General features: G+C 33.2%; 1 protein-coding gene across 5 annotated transcripts in view; it reads left to right on the forward strand.

Moving 5' to 3' along the window:
- The window catches only part of PTPRC (protein tyrosine phosphatase receptor type C), a 138,522-nt gene that overhangs the window by 49,163 nt on the left and 63,216 nt on the right, over positions 1 to 26,143 (forward strand). Inside the window, exons 3-8 of one of the 5 annotated variants that reach the window (XM_074222295.1) lie at positions 15,519 to 15,542; positions 17,132 to 17,338; positions 18,822 to 18,962; positions 20,231 to 20,365; positions 21,104 to 21,169; positions 23,245 to 23,262. In XM_074222295.1, coding sequence (XP_074078396.1) covers positions 15,519 to 15,542; positions 17,132 to 17,338; positions 18,822 to 18,962; positions 20,231 to 20,365; positions 21,104 to 21,169; positions 23,245 to 23,262 — 591 coding nt within the window. The remainder of the gene's footprint in view (positions 1 to 15,518; positions 15,543 to 17,131; positions 17,339 to 18,821; positions 18,963 to 20,230; positions 20,366 to 21,103; positions 21,170 to 23,244; positions 23,263 to 26,143) is intronic. The other 4 variants (XM_074222296.1, XM_074222297.1, XM_074222298.1 and 1 more) reach the window with 4 other exon arrangements.

Genomic DNA, 26,143 nt, shown 5'->3' on the forward strand with positions numbered 1-26,143 from the left:
TGGTAGCATAATAAAACACTGTTCTGAACCTTACAGGAATAAAAAGATAGCACAATGAGCAGTGTAACCTGGGAATTTGCTTAAATTTGCTTAGATTCTCCCCCCACCCCCTTTTTTTTAACTCTGACATGAGCTGCATAGTCATAGAAGAGATACTAAACACTCATTCATGCAGCCAGAAGGCCCATTTAAATTCTTACCTAATTCAGAGTCCCATTAGACTGAGAATACCTACATCAGTAATAAAAAAGAAAAAGTGCTGATTCTTTACTATCTCCCTCTCTCTGAACATAGATAGCTTTTTATAGCAGAAGGAGCAAGAGTCATTATCTAAATAGCTTTTGTTGCTATTGTTCCAGCTAGATATAGATGCACTATGCAGGTAGGCTCTCAGACTTTCCAGTATGATTTGTGTTGTTACATCTTAAATATTCATCTTCCAAAATGTATGGAAACCCTCTTGTAATTAGTGTTCCAATCTCCACCAAAGTCTTACTCCAATATTCCTCAGTGCTATAGGGGCTAACCTTGGATTTTCAATGATTATATCAAGAAATGAAAACTACCAAGTCTTACCAAGCAGTAAAGGTTCAGCTGAACCTAGAGCAAAAGCAGTTGGTGGGGGTGGCTCAAGGGATAGTTATATGGCTATCAGAGGGGAGAGTCAGTCCCAGCTGAAATGGGAAGGAATATGGGCTTTGGGAGAAGAACGAGAAGGACCACAGAGGAGAAGGGTCTCCCTTTTCTAACAATGTTTGTGTCCTGGAAAATAAGTCCTATTTACTCCATGCCAAGTATAAATTTCATATTTAAGTCATTCAAGGGCCAGTCTAGTCAAGTTTGGGGAGGCTCATCATGAGTTTGGCATAAACTTATGATTATTTTGGTTCTGACAACTCACAAGCTTCATTTACCAAGGTGCGGAGAATTGAGATGTTTTTTGAGGACAGTAGAAATACACACTGACAAAATCACAGAGCTCAATAATATTTTTTAAAAATTTTGTTTATTTAAAGCAATGGGGTTAAATGACTTGCCCAAGGTCACACAGATAGGTAATCGTTAAGTGTATGAGGTTGAATTTGAATTCAGGTCCATCTGACTGCAGGTCTGGTGCTCTATCCACTGTACAACATAGCTGTCCCAAATATATGAGAATTCTAATGAAAATACTTATAAAATTTACATTGGTAAATTCATATGTCATTTATAATTGTTCCATCCGCAACTGTGTTTTTGGAGAAAAGATAATCATTTCTCAAATCTCCAAATTTTGAACTGCAAAGGAATTTGGGCATCCCTGCTTCAATCCCCTTTATTTATTTTCTATGTAAGGCACTGAAACCTAGGGAAGGCTTCAAGATCATTCTGGTTATACAAAAAAAAGGCCCTAACTCTAGTCCAACTCTAACTCAGCCCATGGCTACAGAACCTACATCAAGTTGGCTTCTTTAAACATCAACAAACATGTATTTACCAAGTGCACCAAATATGTGCAATCTCTGTGTTAAATTTGGGTGACACAGAGAAAGGCCAAAACAAGGTTCCCACCCTGCAGGAGCTTCTATTCTAATTGGGGAAATATTAGTTGGATACAAAAAGCCACAATGTATTGTAGAAGATGCAAAGGCACATAAGGCATGATCCTTTGCAAAGAAGGAGCTCAAAATTTATTTGAGCTGATAAAAGCTATAGTCATAAAACAGATAATGGTATTAGTATTTATGCAATAACCTATGCATATCATACATGAATGTTGTGGGAATTCAAGATGGGAAGATTTCTCTGAATTGAGAAGGAAGTTATCATGGGGGTGTAAAATCTGAGATCGACCTTTGAAGGGTGAATAGGATTCATGTTAGGGACAAGGGAAAAGAGGACATTCTAGGACAGATGAATGGTTAGGGCAAAGATTTGGAGAGAGGAAAGCATAAAATATGTTGTATTATAGAAGAAAGGAGGGAAGTGTGGTGAAAGCATTAAAGCAACAAATAAAATCTTAAAGTATTCTGAGGACAGATTATTTGAGGGTCTTCCTTTAATACCAGGTAATGTAGTTTGGATTGTATTCTCTAGGAATACAATGAAAATATTTGAACATATCATTAATATGCTCAAAGTGATGCTCAAAGAAAACCTTTTTTCATGTGACAGGGCAGATTATAGGAAGTAAATAGTAAGCTATTGGTATTGAGTATCTGAATTAGGGTAGTCTTGATGGAAATGGAATAGAAAGGAAAGGACAAATGTGTAATATTTCATGAGAAAAATAATAAAATTTGAATAAATAGAACTGAAGAGAGTATAAGACATAGGGTGACTGAGTTATTCTGATGACTATTTATTATTCAGTGTTGGGTTTTATTTATTTTTACCCATTTTATATGGCTTTAAATCAGTGAAACTGAATCAAAATTTTTTTATTAAAATGTTCATTTCCCCAAGAAGTCTACTATTTTTCCAATTTTTGCCAACTGCTTTGTTCTTAAAATATATCTAAATATTCTAAATATATCAGAACATTTATCAGGGAACATTATTATTTTCCCTTTTTATTTAATATGTTAGGCAACATTAATTTTATTTATATTAGCAATACTATATATCTTTGCAACAAAAATTCTAGTGATCTGAAAATTCCAGTTTTCTCAAAATATTTTCCTTTTCATTGATATTAAACTGTGATTGCCTCAGATCCCAGTGAAAAAAATCAAATGGAGGCAATTGGTGGTAGCCCTAAGAGAAAAAGTTAATGTGGGGAAACCTGTGGTCTTACGCAGTAGAGATGAAGTGCATTGGTCTGCTTCTGTGGGTGAAACTCTGTGAAAAACACACCTTCATGGCTTTTCATTTTCGACTTCTGTGAAAGCTTAATATTCAAGTCTAAGGAGCTAACTAGACCTTAGACCCCAATCTCCTCCCTAATTTAGAGAAAATTTGTCTTTCCTAATTTATTTTATGAGTGGGAAACTTTTATGTGGTACCATTTCACCTAATCCACTGATTAATATAATATTTGAAAGAATAACTCACTACATGAATTCTTATCGTTGTTTTGGTCATGGATATTAGTTTGGTGAAGCTTTTTTGTGATTAAAAACTCCATTGGCACACTGGTGAAACCTAGGCATCCATTCTCAGAATATTTAAGTGTATGAAAAAATATTCATAGGATTATTAAATTATATTTGTTTTTTCTTTTAAATTTTCTCTTTAACTTATTAAATAAAACAAGTATTTCTGTAACATAATACAATAAAAAGATGATTGCAGATGAACCTGCAAATCTATTCTGCACAGCGTGCTATTCCTTTCAAATATACTACAAAATGATTGTGCAAATTTCTTTATTTTTCTTTCCTCTCCTACTAGAGATGACTACAATTAGACCCAAAAAGGTTTATATATGTAAAATTATTCTATACATATGTCTATTGATCAGTTCTTTCTCTATATGCAAATAGAATTTTTCTTCATATGCCCTTTGTAGTCCCATAGTTTTTATTTTATTGTTATTACTGTATAGAATGTTCTCTTGTTTCTGCTCACTTCACTCTTCATTCTTTCATGCAAATCCTTGCATGTTTTTTTACATCACTGAGCTCATTGTTTCTTACAGCATAGTATTATTTCATCACAATCATATACCACCACTTGTTCAGTCATTCCCCAATTGATTGTCATCCTTGCAATTTCCAGTTCTTTGTCACCATAAAGAGAGCTCTATGAATATTTTAGAACATGTAGGTTCTTTTCCTTTTCCCCTAACTAACTTCAGAAATACACCAAGTACCAATATTACTAGATTAATGATTCTTTGGACATAATTCCAAAAACTGGTTGGATGATTTCACAATTCCACCAACAATAAATGTGTCTCAATTTTTCCACATTTTCCTTCTATCATTTTGGTCTGTATATTTGTTTATAATGTTCACAGACCCCAGATTAAAAACCCTTGTTTTATAGGGATAAAATATATGAATTTATGAATATATGCTACATATAGTTTATATGTGCATATATAAACAAATGTACAAAGCAGGTATTGTTATTAATTCTAATATATATGCATGATCTCAAAGCAAAGAGTTTAGTGTACATTAGAATTATGGTATTACTTTTTTGATAAGAGCATTTCATTTTCAGAGATTTATTATTGATAATTGCTTTCCTGCTTGAAGAAATGTCAAAAATTTCAAATTAAAATGCTTTCCCTAAAAGAAATTTTTATGATTGTGGAAATTAAATAACCTGTTTTGTGAAAAGTCAAAATAATTTTTCATTTTAGAAACAAACTAAGGAAGATTGTAAAAAAAATTAGACAAATATTAGTTTCTTTGTGTCTTTGTGTGTGTGTGTGTGTGTGTGTGTGTGTGTGTGTGTGTATGTGTGTGTATGTGTGGTGTGGGACATGGTTAAAACTGAGTGCTGGCATAATTGAAAAGCTTAGGTTGCTGTAGAGAAGTTGTGGTTTTAGCACTAAGATAGGACTGATTATACTGATGCTATGGCAGCCCAGTTGCGCCATTTGGAAGAACTTATGTGCTTAACCACACAAGCTGCACCCCTTCCTTTTCTAAAGGAACTCAGAATAAGAAAAAAAAAACATAACAAAACAGAAGTGCACAGCCCAGAAGAAACCACAAAACCAGTAAAGACTTCTGAACTGTGTGCACACACAGTTGGCCTGAGAAGAATCAATTAAAAACTTCATGCTGTTATAAGTCTATGCTTGTCCCTTTGTGCTGAGTGACTGTAAGCACTCTTGAAAATGAATCGAGTTCAACTGCATCTAGAATTTGAGTAGGAGGATATCAGGCAAAATCTGTAGGTCAGTTTGTGCACGACATTTCCTTCATTTTCAGTTGTGAAGGTCTTGACCTCTCTCTTCACTGGAGCAAGTCCAGTCACAGAAAGTCTCATTGTGAGATATGGAAGCAGTTTCTACTAACATGAAATCAACACAAACCTGTAGTTTCAAAACTGTCTCTTACTTTGTAATTCTCTTCCTTAAATTCTGAAGATAGAGAACAATTTTATGGTTAAGTTGTAATGGAAGTAGCTCTTTCTAGAGATGATTCACAAAGGTTTGACAGGACACCACATTTTTTACGCTAGTCCTCTATAACCAGTTATTTGACTCTGTGGTCCTTCAGTCATGTCTGACTCTTTGTGATCTCAGTTGGGGTTTTTGTGGCAAAGATACTGGAGTGGTTTGCCATTTTCTTATCCAGCTCATTTTACAGATGAGGAAACCAAAAGGATTAAGTGACTTTCCCAGGGTCACCCAGCTACTAAGTATTTAAGGACAGATTTAAACTCAGGTCTTTCTGACTTCAGACTCAGCTTTCAGTCCACTGTATACCCAGCCACCATAGGTAGTCAGCTATCATTGATTAAATGCCCAAGGGACACAAAGAAAGATAACAAAAATGTCCCTGTTCTTAAAGAATTTGCAATCTAAAAGGGAGACAATATGTAAATAACTATAGAAAAGCAAGGTAACCCAAGATCTTTGGAAGGCAGCCTAAAAAGGGAGGTACTAAGATTAAAGAGGAAAGGTTGTTTTTGCCACCCCAACTGATTCATATATGGTCACTGGACCTAGATGATTCCAGAGGAGAAAATGAGGCTGGTGACTTTGCATAGCCTTCCCTCACGCAAATCCAATTCACAAGGCATGTCATGACATTACCTTTCCAATATCATTGAAAGTTCTACAAGCTCCCTCTGCAAGTAGCCAGAAAGCTGATTTCCCTAACTATAGTGGAAAAAGATTGAATTTTTCAAACATATTTTGATTGTTTTCCTTCAATGTACTTAGTTTCAGGCCAAATCCTTATCCAATGTCTCATCTGACATGGATGTGACCCTGAGTTTTAAAAAACTTTGCTAGTAGAGGATAGTTGTAGTGTGATATAATGGGTGAACTGGATTAGGAATCAGAAGACCTGTATTCAAATCTTATCAGAGATGCTTACTGGCTGTGTGACCTCTCTGAGCCTCAGTTTTCTCACCAGCAAAATGTGGTTAGTAATGACACAACCTTAAAAGATTGCTGTGAAAATCAAATGATATAATGTAGGTAAAAAAGCTCTATAAACATAACTACTAATACTACCACAAGCAATTAGGATTATTACATTCTGGAATCTCTTATCAAGATGTGGATTACTGATATACTATATATTTTCTGCTCTCTGATAATAAACCTAACAAATTTACAGAGATCCCTCACCAGGTTGTAGGTGGATTGATCTTTTTTGGCTCTTGCATCAAATGAATTTTCTTACCATCTAGATAGGAATTGTAATCATTACTGGGGAAGAAACTGTTGCATCACCAAAACCATGGCCCCTTGACATTCAAAGTTACTAATTCTGCAAGCATACTATCTGGTCATTGATGAAAAAGAATGGACAACTTCTTATAGTTCCTAATAGTTTGTATTTATTTTAAATTTTCTATAATACTCTCAAGCTTCCACCTTCTTTATAAAAATGTTCTGTAATTTCCACATTTTGTCTGTTAATCATGATAAATACCTTGAAGTCATATACCTGAATGGTATTTAACATGGCTTGATAACATGATATTCTATTGACTGAACCACACCCTTCCCCAGGGGAATCATTGAATCAGAAGCTAAGAATTTCATAATGAAGTGAAACTTTAAAGATCTTTTTATCCAAAACTTCCATTTTGCAGATAAAGAAACTGAGTCCTAGAGGGATGAAGTGAAATATTAAGACTACACAATGACAGAATTGAGGTTATGACTTAAGTCTCTCAATTTATTTACTAGAAGATGGGGGGTTTGGCTAGATCTATCCACAATCCTATGATCCTGGATGCCTACCAAAATTCCTTGATTCAGCAATTTATTGAACACTTTACTGAACTCCACTGAAGTACCTCTTATATTATCAGGAGTTGGATGTATTCCTAGCTCTTAAAGCTTATGTCAGTTCAACATAAACTCTTGCTAGACCTACCAAATTTGAATGTCTTCTGGTATAGATCCAGTTAATGAATTGTGGCTTTGTGGCCTGAAGACCAATCTAGCTAGGTCAAGATAAATCTATTATTAGTAGACTCCTTCAGTAAGTCATGATTTTGGATTTTGTTTGATATAGAAATTCAATAAAAAAGGGTTGAGAGACCCTGTGGCATAATTACTGGTATCCTAGATCTAATCAGTCAGGCCTCAATTCCTAAACCTCTGCTCTGGCACTAGTTATATGATGATAGGCAGTTACATGTCTCTGAGTTTTAGCTCCTTCATTTGCAAAACAGAGGAGGTGATATTGTACTGTCTACCTCATAGGTTTATTTTGGTCTCAAATAAAATCTATGTAATTTATTTTACAAATGATAAAGCATTGCCTAAATGTTAGTCATGGGGTGTGATGTGTTTTGGTAGAAGTAGAACTGATGCACAGAATCATAGATTTTTTGTTACGAAATTTTTTTGCTATCCTTATTTGTACTGCCACTACTCTGAAGAGCTTCTGGACAAAGGCTTTGCTTTTTGTTGATTATGAGAACAAGTAGCCAATATAGCCATTGGATTTTTTCCCCTCTTGGGGACAATGGATGGGGGCCCAAATGGCCTAAATTTTCAAGTTCTAGGACTGCTACCAAATAGCTTAGTGATATTGAACAAGTTATAGAACCTATCTGATTATCTGTTTCCTCAGTCATTAAATAAGCATGTTTTGGTCAAATTGGGAAGATTAATAAAAAAGCCCAAGTCTACTTGTATCTTTTATTGCTCTTCATAGCACCTGGAACATAGCAGATATTCACTAAGTATTTCTTAATTGCTTTGATCCAATAGTCTTGCTGCTTTACATATTTGCTATTATCAGCATCAAAATCCTTGTTTGAACGTTTGGGTTTCAGATCTAATAGATAAGCAAAAGAGGAAAGAATTAGTATGGAAAAAAAATTTGCTACCCAAGTATAAGTGGTTCTTTGCCTGAAATCTCCTTTAAATGTTATTTACAGAGTCAAGTTTCTGTTCTGCTTCTCTGGAATGTGTCTGGGTTTGTTTGTTTTAAATTTGTGTTGATACCTTTGCTTTTTTACATTACCTACTTTTCCTATTATAGCCCTCTTCAGCCCTCCCATAGTGTTATACCTATTCACAAAAAAAGAAGAAAAAAGAAAAAATTCAGTTTAGTAAAACTAATACATGTATTTATCAAATCTAACATTATGTAATCTTTAACACCCACAGTTCCTCTACCTCTGAAAAATAAAGAATAAGATACTTTCTCATATCTCTTTGGGGTTACGCTTGATCATTATCAATTCTCAGCAACTGAAATGCTTAAGGTTAAGTTAGTAGTTCTCAAAATGTGTCAGTGGACCACTTGGAGGATCCTAAGACCCTTCCAAAAGATCCACAAAATCAAAACTAATTTCATAAAATGTTTTAATTTCTAATATGGTAAACAGAAGATATAATTCATATTAAAAAAAGTTCTTTGGGAAACTTTGATATTATTAAAAAGTGTTAAAAGGCCCTGAAACAAAAAAAAATATAGGGAATGGACATTTAAGGAATGGCAACAAAATTTCAAATTGATTTCAGAAGAGTCAGCATATATGCCAAGGACAGCATTCATTCTACTTTTCTTCATTTTATATTTTATCTAATTTTCATTTCTAGTCAGAATAAAATACTTAAATCCCTTAGAAGTGTTATTCATTCCCTTTAAAAAAATAAAACTATATCTGTCTTTTGAGATAGCTTTCATTCAAACTGATTCTAGTGATATTCTTGCTAAAATCTCTGATCAAGGACTTAGGGGTGTGACTTCAAGGGTAACTTTGATATGTGATCATTTAAACATTTTAAGTTGTAAAAGAAACATATTGGGAAAGGTAAATTCAGTAACAATACATGTGTTGGAATAACATGACTTTGAAGATCAAATGTTCTGTGATCTACATTTTCATCTTTTTAATGTAACTATTCCATTCCTTTGGTGTCTCACAACAGGATTATAATGGGAAGTAGCTCGCTGACAGGATGTGTTGGAGTTTTTTGGAGTTATGGTGCCATCTATTGAGTTCTTAGTAAATATCATCTTTTTTTAAATAAAGAAAACAACACAGGACTTTTATATGCTAAGATAACAGTGAAGTTGTGGATCCACCTTTACTAGGAAATGTAGTATGGCAATGAACACATAATACCCTGCTTTAGCTAACTATTATGATTTAATAATCTATTTGAATTGTCACAATAAATACATAAACGTACAAACTCATAGAAATACCAGAAATTTAAATGATCAAATCATAATTAGAAATTGGTCAGTGATCATGCTTTGCATTGACCATCTATTTATCAACAAACTATATATCAACAATTAAAATTATTTGAAAATAAGGTATCAATTTAAAAATATTTTGGGACAGAAATAGTAACTATTATTATATATAAGCAAAAGTTTCTTGACTCATTGTTATAAAGAATTTTACAGACATTATAACTCAAAACACATTTATTAAAATAGTTCTATGAATTTCTTGTCATTTTTATCAGAGAACAAAAAAAATGCCCTGGTTCTATTACTGCTTCAATTCATAACATCATGGGGTTCAATAATTACTTTTCCATGTTATCAATCAACTATCAAACATTTATTATGTACCTAGACAAGTGTTTCAGCTCCTGCCTTCAAGGAGCTTATATTATAATGTGGGAAAAATACACCTATATAAGTCTATGTAAAACACAACATAACCTGTTGAAAGGAGAAAGGCACAAACAACTCAGGGGAGAAAGGAAAGACTTCACATACAAGGTGGAGTTTGATCAAAGTCTTGAAAGAATCCAGGGATTCCATGTGCTCTATTGGTATCTTTGTGATGTTAAAGAAAATTGAGGAAGACCTTTGGAATATTAGATGACTCTCCAATGACAAACCAATGGAAAGACATGGGCACCAGGACCACAGGATGGTTGGGTTTTATTTTGTATTATTAGCAGGAGTAGGCACGTTGATGAGATCATAGAAGGATTTAGATATTTGAAAGGATAATAGCAAATAATAGAAGTTCTTAAACTGATAAACATAAGCTAATTTACTTCTCTTTCCAATATCTAGCCATAGTATCAATAGCACAAATTTTGTGCAATTGTTAGAAGAGTCTCATAAGTATAACATCATCTAATACTTAAGATATGAAACTGATGTTCTTTTTCCCCACATTTCTGTCCCTAAAAACCTAGCATAGTGTCTAATAGACTATTATTAGACACTTGATTGATTAAAGGCTCTTTTTAAAAGAACTGGTAGAGAAAAAATTAAACTCAACAATGGAAATTTGTTTTTGTACTGGTTGACATATCACATACCTTGCCTTCTGGAATAAGAATGACAGTCTGTGCAGTGGTTAGAGAGAGCCTGGTCTTAGAGACAGGAAGACCTGGTTATAAGTACTACCTTTCACATTTACTAACTGTATGCACATAGACAAATCACTTAAATTTCCAGTGATCTAGACAGTTCTTTACTAATGCAGAAAATAAGATGCAGAAAAGAAACCAATCTGCTTGTTAGAGAGAGTTTCCTTATCTAGAAATTCCCTGCATCAATGAAATCACAGGACAAGTCTTTTTGTCTATTAGCATATGCAAAGGGAGAGGAATTAAAGAAATGATCCTGCTCACAAAAGATAAAAGAAAACAAAAATGACACAGAGCATTTGTATCTAAAAGGTTCATGGTGGAGAAAGAAGTGGGACTTGTCCATTGTTTATTTCTATTTTTACATTCATTCTCCAACTCATTTTGCATGTAAAAGAATTTAAGGAAGAGGGAGGAAAATATGAACATGTATGAAGTCTAGCAGTTGGGAATGTGCCAATAATGAATAATCACAATTTTCTCAGAAGAATTAGTTCTTCAGGCAATCTATGTTCTACAGATAATCAACTGCCAATCTCTAAATAGATTTCTCTATGCAAGCGTCTTCTACACATCACTATTATTTGCAGAGCAGTTTGACAGTTTTTTTCAAATTAGAAAATCCCCATTTTCTTCTAATCCATTGGTGAAACAGTGTCTCATTGAAGATTCTATGCTCCCAGTTTCATCCCTTTATACCTTGTAAAATTTCCTAAATGCCTTGACTTCCTGAGTTACATCTTTTCTTTTTTTCTCTTTTGTTTTTTCACTTTGGAATATTGAAATAAAAGGAAATTTTATGGATCTCTGAATGCATATGATGTCAATTGTCATATTGATGAGAAGCCTTATAGAGACCCTTGAAGTAAATCAGTGTCCTCACTGTGCCAGAAACCAGAAATATGGATATCTCTTATCATATCCCAATATTATACTTAAAGCATACCTAAATGGTTGTGCTTAGGTCTGGAGCTTTGTTTTATAAAGCTATAGGCTTTGACCTCAAAACATTTGAGGGGGGGATGATTTTTTTTAAAGTAAAGAACAGCATCTAAGCAAAAGCAATGAGCAGAGGGAAAAGACAGCTCCTGAGACAGAGTGAATGCTTACAAGAGATAAATATTGAATGTGAGGAGGTTGGTTACTTGACATCAATAAGCATGGCACCAACAGAACTGCAAAGAAGAAAAAGAAAATGTTATTTCAGAAGACATTGAATCATGGGGTGTTTTTTTTTTTGAAAGAATAGGCAAAGACAGTTCTAATAGATGCTTACTCTACTTTTTAATTTTAAATTTATTTAAGACAATGGGGTTAAGAGACTTGTCCAAGGTCACACAACTAACCAATTATTAAGTATCTGAGGTTGGATTTGAGCTAAGGTCCTCCTGACTCTATGGTCAGTACTTTATCCATTGTATCACATAGATATCCCCTACTCTACTTTTTTGAAACAACAAAGACTGCTTCCTATACAGTATAGCTGAGACAGATAGAAACAAGGTGATAAATCCCATTTTGCTGTTGATTTTATCAGGATAGGTTTGATTACCAAAAGAGAGGTGATTTATTGAAGTGTAAATGCTAATCAAATTCTGTACCATAAATGAAGTTCTTTCAATTAGCAAACTTTGAATTGGTCTGAAAGTCCATTTGGGGACCCAAACTAGTTTAAATAGCCTCATTACTTGATGTGTCCTTTGAACTATAATTTTTAATAATCATTTTCATTTTTAATTTATAGAATAAAGGAAGCATTTCCATAATATATGATAACGATTTTTGCACATGAAACTGCAAATCTATTATGTGCAACTTGTTATACTTTTTAAACAGATAATAAAGTTGTCATGTAAATTTATTTTTTCTTTTTTATCCTTTTTTTCTTCCTCTTCCCCCCCATGAAATGATACCCCAATGGTAGACATGACTACCAGTAGGCACAAATAGGTACATATATGCACACATAGAGACAAATATATACATCTATACTATATATATGCACATATAATAATTCTATACATACTTCTAGTTATCATTCTCTGGATGCAGATAGCATCTTTCATCATATATCTTCATAAGAACCACAATTTCAATCCGAGAACCAATTATCAAATAATTTTCTTTTTTACCAGTAACATGTTAGGATAATCTAAATGTGAGAGCTGAGAGTAAAACATATTCCAAAGTGAACTTCATTTGACTGATATAATTTTACCACCTATTATTAAATAAAAATTGAGAAATTATCTCCCCTATGCCCATGCTCTTCTCAGTCACTAAAAAAATATCAGATGTTCAAACTAGAAGCTTCATGGATTTGATTTAGGATATTAATGAATTGAAAAATAAATATTACACAAAATTAAAGCAATCTTTCCTATTTTTTATTAAGACAGTGGATTTTTGCAGGAGAATACCTTTAATAATGATGATGTTGATGATGATGATGATGATGAATAGCTAACATTTATTTGCACGTATTCTGTGGCACATACTGTGTTGAGATTTTCACAACAATCCTGGAAAGGAAATACTTTTATTCGCCCCATTTTACAGATAGGGAAACTGAGAAAACAGTTATTTAGTCAATAAGTATTTAGAAAGCATCTACTATGTGCCAGGGATACAAAGAAAGGCAAAAGAGTCCCTGTCCTCAAAGAGTACAAAGTTTTAAGGTGAAGAAAACAAACTCCAAATTGCACAAATAATTATATAGAAAATAATTAACAGGGGGAGAGTACTAGCATTGAGAAGGACTTGGAAAATCTTCCTGTAGAAGTTATTTTGGGGTTCAAAAATGTCATATACTAGTGAACCACCTTTTAGTAGTAAGCCTCTGCAAATTCAACCAGGATTTTCCTTAGATGATATTCTTATTACCCATCACAATCCAATTTATGATACCTTTCCAGTTTTGTAAAGCCTTCTAGGATTTACACTCTGTAGCCATGACCAAAAATGAAGAGCCTCCTCAACATCATAATAAGTCATTTTTGTAAGATATGAGTGAAGAACTATTTATCCTTAAGCCATAACACTTTCCAGACCTAGATTGATGTGCTAGTTTTCAAAAATTGATATTTATATTGGTCATGGAAAATTATTTCTATTATAGTCTAAGATGGAATCATGAAAGACATCATAAAGGAAGTGACATTTGAGTTGGTGGGAAAATTTTAAACGGCTAAGATAGAAAAGGACAGAAAGCATTCAGTGAAGACATTTCTCCAGAATTTTGAAATGAATGATTAAGAAAGAGAACCAAAAATGAAGAAGAACTGACTTTGGGAAAATAAACATATTAAATAGTTATGTAGTTGTTGTATAGAAAACTTTAACACAACAATACAATAATTTTGGAAGAGAATGTGCCTGAAGAATTTTGTGTTACTAGTAGGGAATTGATGCCTATAAAGAAAACATGGTTTAAGTGACTGAATACTGCTAGGAAGATTTACTGAAAATCTGTACATTTACTGTAAATACTGTAAAACAAATACTTTAATGATGCTTATTGTATGGAATAAATACAGAATGATCTTTGAATCTCTATAGCCTCTTCACTAATTAATCTTTTAATCAACTGATAGTATTTAGCAAGTTTCTACTATGTGCTAGGCATTATGTTAGTTACTGGAGATATAAAGACAAAAAAAATGAAATGGTACCTGTGTTCAAAGAGTTTCCATTTTATTAGGAAAAATAATAAATATACACATTCAAGTAAATGCGACCTAGGCAGTTTTAATTGCCTTATGACTTTTGGGACATTCTCCTTGAATGGTAGAAGATAATTTGTAAAGGTATAAGATAATTTAGGGTTGGGAGTCTTGAGAAAGCTTGATGTTTGATCTTAGTTTATAGGGACTTAAAGATTCTAAGACTTTGAGGTGAAGGAAACTCCCATTCTAATCATGGTGTTCTCCAGCCTGTGCAAAGGCCATTGTAAAGTTGTGTTCCAATACCAGTAAGGGGGAAGTCTATGAAGGACTTTAAATGCTAATCAAAGGATAAGTACTTAATTTTAGAGATAACTGGGAGTTTCTTAAGTATGATCAGAACTGTGATTTGGGAATTTAACTTCTCAAAACTGTGTGGAAGTTAGATAATGACAGATTGATAATCCCTATTTAGAAGTTGTTCCTCAGACCTCTGTAGGAAAACAAATGACCATTTCCAGGCCACATGAAGGTTTTATATAGATGAATCTTAATTTTTTTTTACAAAAATTGCTATAAAGGCCATCTGAAATTGGTTGTACCAATTATACCAATTTATCAGTTAAATGATATTTAGTTATATTTAGTATAACTATCACTTAAATGATATTTAGAAATAGATGAGACTTCAGATAGGATCTAGTCCAGAGATTTTTAATTTTTTTTTAGTCTCATGGATCTCTTTGATAGTCTGATAGAATCTTTCTCAGAATGCTTTTAAATGCATTAAATAAAATACCGAAGATTACAAAAGATACCAGTTTTATTAACAATATAATTCCAGTGATATTAGCTAGAACTACTGAAAGTAAAACAAAAAGCAAGAACCCAAACCTCAAGTTAAGATTCTCTAGCTTTATAGAGGAGCAAACTAAAAGCTACACAGATTATAGGATTAAACATTTAGAACCAAAGGAAATCTCTGAGGTCAACTGGTCCATCTCATTCATTTTTTTTAGAAGAGGAAACTGAAAATGAAAGAGACTATGTAAGTTATATCAGAATCAAGTTTTGAACTCAGTCTTTTGATGCCATACCTTCTTTTCACTGAATCAAATGGCTTGATAAAGTTATGCAATTTTCACCTTCTCACCACAAAAAAACCCTAAAACCCAACTTTCTAATTTATGTTTTGTCTTGTTTATGATATAGGCAAGGAACACAGATTAAAAAATGAACACTTTTGAAAATTAAAATGTAATTTAGACACAATGTAATATTTAATATAGGTGATTTTAATAGAAGGAATGGAATTCAACTAGATCAGCAAGTGAAAACCTGAAAAGTCTTGCTTGTCTGGTGATGTCTAAGAGATTATAAGAACTCTATGTACTTTTATGTTGATTTATTGTCTCTCTCTTTTGCAGGACAAGACCAAGAAGTTACAAGTGGTAAGAGCTGATATTTTTATATTCTTCTATTATTTGTTTTACCTATTTGTAAAGATTGTATATTTATTATTCATGCATGTATCTAAGATTACCTGTCATACTCAAAATGATAGTTTTCTTCATTATAAAATACAAACATAAGAGTTCACTGTATATAAGTGGTATTCCAAATGTAAGTTTTTGTGAATTGTTTATTTTATACTTTTCATTTCTTATTTTCCCAATTTTATTTTAGACACTTCTTTCCCTTCCTATTCCTAGGTCAATTTCTCTCCTTCATTTTTTATCTCTTTTTTCCTTCTTCAATTCAAATCCTTTTACCCTATTCTGCTAACTCTCTCAGCTTCTTGCCACAAATAATAAATTTTCTCAATTTTTGATTTTGCTTACAAGTCAATGTGAAAGAGTTACCAACCTGAAGGAACTAAAACAGTCTTAAGGAATTACCTCTCAATATTGAAGGAATTGGTACCATTTATAGGATAAGATTGTCATGTGATACCAATGAAAATATAAAGTATTGCGTAAACATAAAACACTCTAGGGATGTGCAGTATTTATTGGTTCTGTAATTAATTGCTCTCATTTTTTTTGAGACAAGTCAAGATAAAAACAGTCCTGAATACTCTATCCTGCTATTATTCCCCAATATCCATTATTTTCTGAACTATTGTGCAGGTCAATAAAATAACTTCCTCTTAATAAAATACAATGATTAAAATATGAGCTCATTCCTATTAAACTCACTTTGGTACAACTCCGGTGGCTAGAAAAGTAATATGGATGGTCTGTGTTTTATTTTTTTTGCCACAAAATTTTGACCTCTTAAATAAGTTTTCTCTAGTTTGAAAACTTTGCATGTAAGTTAGAGCTTATTATTACAAATTCAAAGAAGTATTACTTTTTCATAAGAAGCAAATTATGCAATTCATATTGAAAAAGAATACAGAAAGAAATTATAGGATAATTATCATTAGTTGAAAAAAATGAAAGTTAGAGGTTCATATATGTTTGATAATGTTTTATGGTTTATATTATAGAGACTAATTGCAATGTATCCACCAAAAGACATCTTTGGGGTCAACTGTCAGACAAAGAAGACCAGGCTGCATATGTTACCTATGGGGAATTAAAAAAAAAAAGTATTAGTTGTTTGAATTCAAAGATTCTTTTCAAAATAAGCATTTGTTTGGATGAATTAAATTGTTTTTAGCAATTTGCTTATATGAGTTGCTAAAACTTCTCTCCATTCTTTTCTTTAAGTCTTCCTATCCCTCTCTCCAGTGCTTTGTTAACTCTAACCACCATTCCTCTTTCCACCACTGGAACCTCTTGTCTTTGCCAATTATTTTTTTAAAGCCAATTACTAATTTTACTGGATCATTTGTTATCTCTTTATTTTGGATAGATGATGATTGTGTATATAAATGGTGCATGAACAGATAACTGCCTTTTATTTTGTTTATAACCCATTACTTAGCCTTTTAGAAAAGAAAATAATCAAAGGTTGGGGTTTAATTCCATTGTATTCCCATGATATTGTGTTTATCATAATATTTTTTGCTTTTTTTCTATCTACCATCACATAGCAGGTCTGACTGAGGCTGCAAAGCCTTTTACTTCATTTCTAACTGGCCCACCACCTACCCGCTCCACTGCATTCTTACCCGCAAGCATCTCTGAAAGAGAAAATGGTGCCACAGTAACCATTCCTCCTCTTAACTCTCATATAACTTCAGCTGGTGTACCCTCGGATTCTGGCAATAATTTCAGAAATTTCACTACTGATGTGACAGGTTGGCTTTTAAGAGAATGTCATTTATTAAAAATTATAATTAGGTAATACTTATTATATTACATATTTAAATCTAAAGTTTGAAAGAAAATTTTTCTTTGAATGAATTCTAGAATTTTCTAAACAGAGGATCATACATAAACATGTAAGGAAGAAAGAAAATTAACTTAGTCAAACCTTGTCAAAGTTATGGAGGGAAAGATGTGTTTTTCATTTCTCTTTTCTCAACTTTTATTTTACATATAGGGAGCCTTTTGTGTACTACCTCTTAACCAATATCCTTATACTGGCCTTTGGTTATTACAAATTCCACCTTTCCACACCCCAAATAGACAGTCTCCCTAGAAGGTAATCTGGATTAACTACTGTTTGGTAAAATAGACACTTAGATAAACTGGAGAGTGGTGTTAAGGGGAAGCAAATCTAGGATATATCAGATCAGGACAAATACAAAAAGAGGCACCATCTCTTCACTGCAATGGAGAAATTGAAATATCATGAGTAATTTGCTGTTGGGAACTCATATCCTTATCATCATATATGACTTGAATAATATTGAAGAGGACCAAGATTTTTCTGTGGAAAATGCTCCATTGTCCTCATCCCTAAAATGAATAGGTTGCTCTCAATGATCTCTGTGGTTCCTTTTAATTCCATATCCTAATGGTTTTCCAAGCTTATACTATCTCCTGGCTCCACCTTAGCCTCCCACTCACTGACCAAGTCAAGCCTAAAGACACAACCTCTGTCTAATGGCAAAATTTCTTTGGTTTCAATTTCTGGTTAAAATAATGAAGGAAACCCATTCCTTGAGGATTCATAGAGCATTCTGGGCCCTGGGAATGGATCTAATATAATATACATTTCATCACAATTGCAAAATCTATCTAAGAACTTGACATAAAGAAAGTATTTTTACCTTTCCTGTCATATCCAATAGTCAGACTTATTTTATCACCAAAAAGTCACATATCTGGGATATTTCTCTGGAAGGTAAAATTATGTTCAAAGTAATTTTCCATGAAGTTACTTCCTTCCACCAGGAGCCAGCACTGGAGAGGATGTTCTATGTTGGCCTTAAAGGAGTCATATTGACAAAATCCTGGGGAAAGACCCCATTAGAAGGAAGTTTCTGAGTTTTCTGAATCAGATGTGGAGGACAGTTTTACATGAAAGACCCTGCCTAGGTTAGAGCAGTGACCTGCTTTGCTTCTGGGTCTCTTGCAGGGACAGGATCACAGAGCCAGGGACCTAAATTTAGAGGTATCAGTAAGAAAGAATTCTTTAGGAAGTGTAAAAAGGGAGAAACAGGGGGTATGGGGTGTTTTTTTTTAATCTGCCAGGACCATCTACCTATGTAGATGAGGCTTCTTTCACAGCATAGAGTATCTTTAGAAAACTCCACTTTATAATTTCTTAGCATTTGAGGAACTGACCCAAAGTCAGGGATAAACTAATGTAACAATCTCACTTTCTTACCTCAGGTGTTCCAACAACTACCAGCGCTCACCTTACCACCCATGCAGCCTCTCACATTCTCTCCGATGGATCCGTCAATCAAACACTCAGCAGCACTCTTGCTGTCATTCCCGCACTCACTGATAATTCAACGAATAATTCAACAGGTTTGCCCAGTTCCTTTGTAGGTGGCAAACTGTATCCACATTTGACCTTCTACCTGCTCAGAATTTACAAAGCAATTTAGATGTTTTATTGCTTTCTTAGTTTATTAGTCTTACTTTTTAGGATTGTAACAATGTAGAAAGACTAAATTACCATATCTACAATTTTCCAAATTGAGGTTTTTGAGAATCCAATAATGATGAATGGAAAAACTTTATAGCTGTTGACAAGGATAGCAGTTTTATGATGTATACTATGCTTTCTTCATATTTTAAGACAGTATTGATAAAAGGATCTCTCATTGCCCTTAATGAAGATCAATGTATTCTCAGTCCATTAGCCCAGCACCTATACTCTCATCCCTTTTTCCTTTGAATCTCAGCTCTACTCTAACTAAATACAATATAAATGCTCAATAAACATTTACTGATTGTTTAATGACATTAGATGGCATTATTTCTGTTGGTGATACATCTGGCACAGAGAAAAAAGTATTGGTTTTGTGATTTGAGGGCTTTGCATTCAAAAATCTGCCTGTGATATTTGACCTTAGGCAAGTCATTTAACATGCCTGGAACTTATACTGGAAAAATAAACGGAACTGAACTCTTCTATGACTTTTGAGGAACTTTCCAGCACTAGACCTATAATTCCATTAGTCTAAGATTTATTGAATCATAGTGAAAATAAGGTTATGGGGCTTTCCCTAGAGCATAAAAATTTAAAAGACACTGATACCAGGTAGAAATAAATGAACTCATCAACCAATTAATAAGAATAATTCATATAAATGTACAATAATCAGTGGTAAAGGCACTTCAGAGCAACTTCTTTCCATTCCTATCCTAACATGATCTCTATGTAACAACCTTTCCAATAGTGATCTTACGGTTTCTCAGATCCTTACTCTTCACACAAACCAGAATTTATGATCTCTCTTCCTATTATCCCACAACTGAATTTGACTTTAAAAACTGATTTGAAAGGACTATTTTTGTGGCATGCTCTGGAATATGTTTGTAGTACTTTCCCTAAGAACCAATGATGGTATTTATTCTTCCATTTATTCTCACTGTCTGGAGCAAGTATAGCTTGAAGTCAGTGTTTTACATATATTCTAAGGTCTGAAAATGAGAGAATGCATGGAAACAAAGTAATTTTACCACTCAGATTCTTTATAGATACAGTTATAATGTTGACTTTGGATTTCAAATCATTGCTTTTCTGTGACTCGAAGAAATAATGGTTGCTAATTCCTTCTTTACTATAGATATTAAAGCAGAAATGCTTATACCTACAACCTTACCTGCAGACTCAAATTTTCCATCAGTAACAGATTTCAGACCAACACACAACAGCTCTGCTGTCCTTCCTTCACTCACTCCTGCCATCACTCATGGTTCAGGTTTGCTTCTTCTCACAATTAAACCCCCAAATAGTAGGATGGGTAAACCTTACAAGGGTAAGCCTAGAAAATGGTTTTCTTTATTTCCAAGAAACATAATTTGTCACACAAAATTATACAAATTTGAGAAGCTTGAAAGTATTTTAGCATTAAAAGAAACTTCCCTCCCACTTGTTACTGAACTTTCTTCTTGGTTTTGAATATTCATTATGAAAATCTGATTTTAGTGGGAAAAATGATTGTGGCAAACAGACTCAGGGAATTAATTCTGAATGCTAACCAAATTGTGCATCTTAACTAAAAATGGCACTATACGCAATATCTATTTTTACTGGGATGAAACTAACTTTGTAGAGGTAGCATGATATAGTAAAGTATTGACCTTGAGAATGAGGAAATCCTCAGCTCAAATCCTGCTTTTGGCAATGAATATATTTGGGTGACCCTCGACAAATCACTGAACTTTCATGTCTTTTTAGTGAACTTCTTAGAATAGACCTACTTCTTAGAAAGAGCCTCTGCTGGTGACATATATTGCATTTAAAGAAAATAAATTAGAAGTAATTGAATTTGTCAGAAGCTCTATGTTTACTTTCTGAAATTTCAAGTATAATTTCAAGTCAATTCCATTTACTGTGAAAAGTGTTTTAATGGACAATGTTTTAGACTTTTCCCTTTCCATTTCTAAATAGTAAGCTTATTGGTTAATGATCAATTTTGCTGTTCCTTTCTTTGCAGAAGTTCCTGGTTCTCCTACCCCAACCTACCCCTCAAGCAGCCCTAGCATGATTCCTCCAAGAACAGGTGATAAACTTATACCCAATCATTGCAATCATATTTCCTTCTGCATGGAAATCTGCTCATTCAGAAGAGACATAAATTTACTCCACTTTTTTTTCCTGAACATAATTGAAAATTTTATTTTCAACCTTTGAGGAATAGCAATAGTGAAAAGAATAAAGATATTTGGGGTTCTATAGTCAAATTATCTAGTAAAGTTTTTTCCTATGTGAGTCATTGGAACAATTTACATTTATATGTTTAAAAAATGGCTTGAGTAAACCATATGATAAGTCCAAAAGAATGACAAAATAAGCCCAAAGTTGTTACTTTTTTCCTACAGTGACTTTAGATGCTAGCAAGGAAAGAGATCATTGCATAAATTAGAATAGCTTCATGATAGATATATAACTGACACCTGTTTCATTTTTACAAGGCATGGAAATTTAGAAAAAAAAGGAAGCATCCAGCATAAAATTCATGGTTATCAGAATATCTCACTATGATGGTAGATTCCTCATCCCCTTTGAATCCCAAGTTTCTGAATTTCGACAAGGAATATTGACAAGAATGTCATAGACCTCAAGATGCTCCCCATCTTGCAGTAGTCAATTCTTTCAAAATTTCTGAAGTTTTAGTTAAAAAATTAATAACACATCCTGGTTCTGTCCCATAAGCAAATAATGCAAAAGGCAATTTATAATCAGTACTAGCATCTAGAAGTTATACTATGTTTTCAGTGAAACAGGTTTAAACTCTGGGATCCTTTTCTTAATTCCTCTCTGTATGGCCAAGTGGAACCCACAGAGACTGGCTACATATCCCCTCAGGGTTCTAGGGTATCTTTGAGGCATTGGGAGCCCCTTTAATGGTGTATAAAATAGCTCATGAGACCCTGCCAGTGTGCTTTCTTCCCATGATTATTAGTTGTTATAAATTTAGAAATGGATATTATACTAAGGTATTATAGTAAGAACAACTGATACAAAACATTTCCCCATAGGTCTATAGCTCTTGGCTCCCAATGTAAATATAGTCACTGGTTTTGAGAATATTGACTAGAGAAAAGTCTGAAACTCTTCCAAGGGTGGGGGAAAAAGGAAGCCTAGACCAAAAATGAGTCATTTTTCTCTCCTTCACAAGGGATTCATTCTCAAGGGTTTAACTGAAATGCTACTTGCTATAAAAACCTTAGGTTCTGAATTAGATCATTGTTTAAACTAAAACTAAAGAGTATGAACAAGTTCCTCACCTCTATCAACAGACTTCTTGTCAATGTCTCTCCAGTTAATTCACTTAGTATAGAGTTACTGATTTGACTGATTTATAGAAATGTTCTCATATCTGATAACTTCATGTCTTACCACTTTATTCAAGAAGGTTGGTGCAATAGTCTAGACTAACCTCATATCTTACACTTATGTAAGTATCAATCCTGCCCAAATAGTACTTGTGCTGCTAGGAATTTTAACATCTGTTTTGGTCTCAAAAGGGCTTTATATAAATTTAATTTTGAGGGGCGAAACATGAAATATATAGCAATGCTACTGTAAATCAGTTAATTCCATTAATCAATCACTCATATTTGGTTGGAAAAAAAGAAAAGATTTGGAAAACCAAATCATTGATATTAATAAAATTTTTTGTTAATGATGTAAAGACCATTGAAATTGAGAATAGCAGACTTAGATTTTGGTCCTGGCTCTAGCATTTACCAGTTGTGTGACCCACTTTATTTGTCTAGACCTCAGTGTTCTCACGTAAAGATGAGAAGATTGAATGAGATTATAGAACTATAGTCTTTAGGAACTGAATGGAAATTAGAGAACAGTGCTATAAACTCCATCCTTATCCAGCAGCCTGAAGTCCAGAGAACTTTCATGACCTGTACAAGGTCATACAAGTGCTAAGTGACAGAGCTGAGATCTGCAATCAGGTTTTCTGATTCAAAATCTTACACTTTGAAAGATCCTTTATCATTATTTATTATAATCTTTTCTAAATTTGCAAAAGAGAACTGGACTTGACAAGACATAACAATTCCAGTGAAGCCATTGAGAATTCAGTACAATAACTCATTTTATTTTTTTCTCTTCTAGCAAAACCTGATGAATGTGGTAAGTTTAATCTTGTATTTGATATGTATCTTGATTAATCTTCATTCCTGTTTGAGAGGAAACAGCATCTCTTCTTTCTAAGACTAAATGTTTTACCTATATCTTTAACCCTATCTTAGATTATTCCGTTTTTTTTTTTCAGTCTGTTATTACATCTCTTTCAGGTCTTATACTCTTTCCCTTTCCACCAACTTTTCCTCTCTTTGAACAGGTGTTTTGATCTCATTTATCAATTTTTCAAAAAAATGGGTTCCTTACTTGTTTCCCCATAAAGAAATATCTATTTTTACCACCGTTTCCTCACTAATAAATCCTTATAAAATATGTTAATATTATTTCCTACCTAATCTACCTGCATTAAAATAAATAAATAAATGAAAATTTCTCTTTTCAGTTGAAATGAGTTTAAAAGGATTTGAATTCAATCTGTGGCTCTATAATTGACCTGCTTATGTTTGGACAAGTAACAACTTCTCTAGTTTTAACTTTTTTTCTATAAACTCCCTCCCAGTTTTGTCTTTTTTATTTATTTGTTTTTCCATCAAATTAAATGCGCTATATATCTATTCTCTTTCTCTTCCCAGTAAATGCTCACTTGTAATATAAAAAAGAGAGAAAATAATAGGTCCACAAAATGACCAAAACTTTAGTTGTGTCTGGGAGTACAAGGAAAATTCCCTACTCTCAGATCCCCACCTAGAAGGAAAGGGAGGGAAAAGTTTTCTTCAATTCTACCCTAGGGCCAAATTTGGACTTTATAATCACAAATCATTCTTTCTTTCCTTCCTTTCTTTCTTTTTCCTTCCACTCTTCTATCTTCTTTCTTGCCCCCCATCATTTTGTATATTGTTCTGCTTGCTTTACCTTCTATCATTTCATAATAGTCTTCCCATGCTTAACCTTTATCAACAAGTCACTCAAGTTCTTCAGACTCCTCTTTAAAATGAATATAATACTACCTATGTTTCCCACTTCATAGTTTTCTTGATTATCAAATGGATAATATATATGAAACATTATATATACATACATATGAAACATTAATATTATACACTGAATAATCCCCAATACCCCCTTATAGTTCTGGTCATGGACCTACTCACATATTAGGATACTAGTCTCATCTCTGATAAGCTCTCTCAGTTAAAGAATCCTTCTAAGACATCTATATATTCTAAGACATCTATATTATTCTATGATAGTCCAAAGCATATCTAGAATATTGTTTTCAGTTCTCAGTTTCACATTTTAGAAGAGGTAGACATAGATATCATCTGAATGAGGGTAAACAAACTTTGAATTCAAGCTGTTTGTGGATATGATGAAGAAATTCATAATATTTAGCAAGAAGAAAATGGTCATGAGGGTTCCAGTAGCTATCTATAAGTCCTTAAGAGGCTGTCACATTAATGAGAATAGATTTATTATTTATGACCCCAGAATGTGGAACTAAGAGAAATGGGTAGAATTTGTAAAAAGTCGTGCTGGGTTCTATGCGAAGACAATTCCTAAAATTAGGAATGTCCAAAAGTTGATTAGAGAAATGGAAATTTCTCACAACTAACAGATTAACTAAAATGACAAAAAAGAAAAATTTCTATTGATGGAGGGAATATGGGAAAATTTGGATGTGAATGCATTTTTGGAGGAGTTACGAATGGATCTAACCATTCTGGAGAACAATTTGTAATTATGCTCAAAGGACAATAAAACTGTGTATATCCTTTGATCTAGCAATATCATTCCTAGGTCTGAATCACTAAAAAGAACATAATAAAGGCAATAAGAACCACATGTATAAAAATATTTACATCAGCTCTTTTTTATAGTGGCAAAGAATTGGAAATTGAGGAGTTGCTTATCAATTGGGCAATGACTGAACAAATTATATAGTATGTGAATGTGGAGTACTACTCTATAAGAAATCATGAGTGGGTGGACTTCAGAAAAACCTAGAAAGACTCTGATGCTGAGTGAAGTGAACGGAACCAGGAGAAAATTTTACATATAAACAAGAACATTGTATGATGATGAATTATAAAAGACTTTGTTCCTCTCAGGCAGTTCAGTGATCAAGAACAATTGGTGGAAAATGTCATCCACATCCAGAGAAACAACTATGCAAACTAAAGCATTCTATTTTCACTCTAACTTGCTTTATTTTTTTCATTTTTTCCTCTTTAGTTCTGTTTCTTCTTTCACAATATGACTAATATGTAAATAGGTTAAATATGATTTTGTCTGTATAATCAATATCAGATTAATTGCTGTCATGGGAAGGAGGGAGGGAAGAGAGAGAAGTAGAAAAATTAGAACTTAAAAGCTTACAAAAATATAAGGATTGGAAACTATCTTTTCATGTTATTGAAAAATAAAATAAAATAATATTAAAAAAGAAAAGGAATTTCCAAAAGTAGCTTGGACATTTTACGGTCTTAAGTTTCCTGTCCCTTGTGACCTTTCAAGCAACAGCTTACCGTTTCGTAACTTGTAGTTTAATAGTAGAGAATTCTTCTTAGGGGTGATTATATCCCTTCTTACTCTAAAATTATGTGATTCTATGATATAAATGAAAGTTTTTACTTTCACATTTTATTGATCTTTGCCCACACAGCCTAGGAAACCACCAGTTTCAAAGAATATCTAAATATCTATCAAATTTGTATACCTTGTTATTTCTACACACTATGCTTGGGATGTTATTTGAAAGCAAATGTCAGCAGATACCACTATTGATAAGTCTCTTCACTGGAATCTAAATTTTAATAAAGGAAAAAAATCTAGGAGATGGCTAGAGGGAGAGTGTTTGAAATTAAGCAAGTAGGAAAACAATAATCATTTTTGAGCACCAGTTGCCTGTAAAACACTGCTATATACTGGG

The sequence above is a fragment of the Macrotis lagotis genome, chromosome 2, assembly GCF_037893015.1.
Source record: "Macrotis lagotis isolate mMagLag1 chromosome 2, bilby.v1.9.chrom.fasta, whole genome shotgun sequence".
Classification (NCBI taxonomy): domain Eukaryota; kingdom Metazoa; phylum Chordata; class Mammalia; order Peramelemorphia; family Peramelidae; genus Macrotis; species Macrotis lagotis.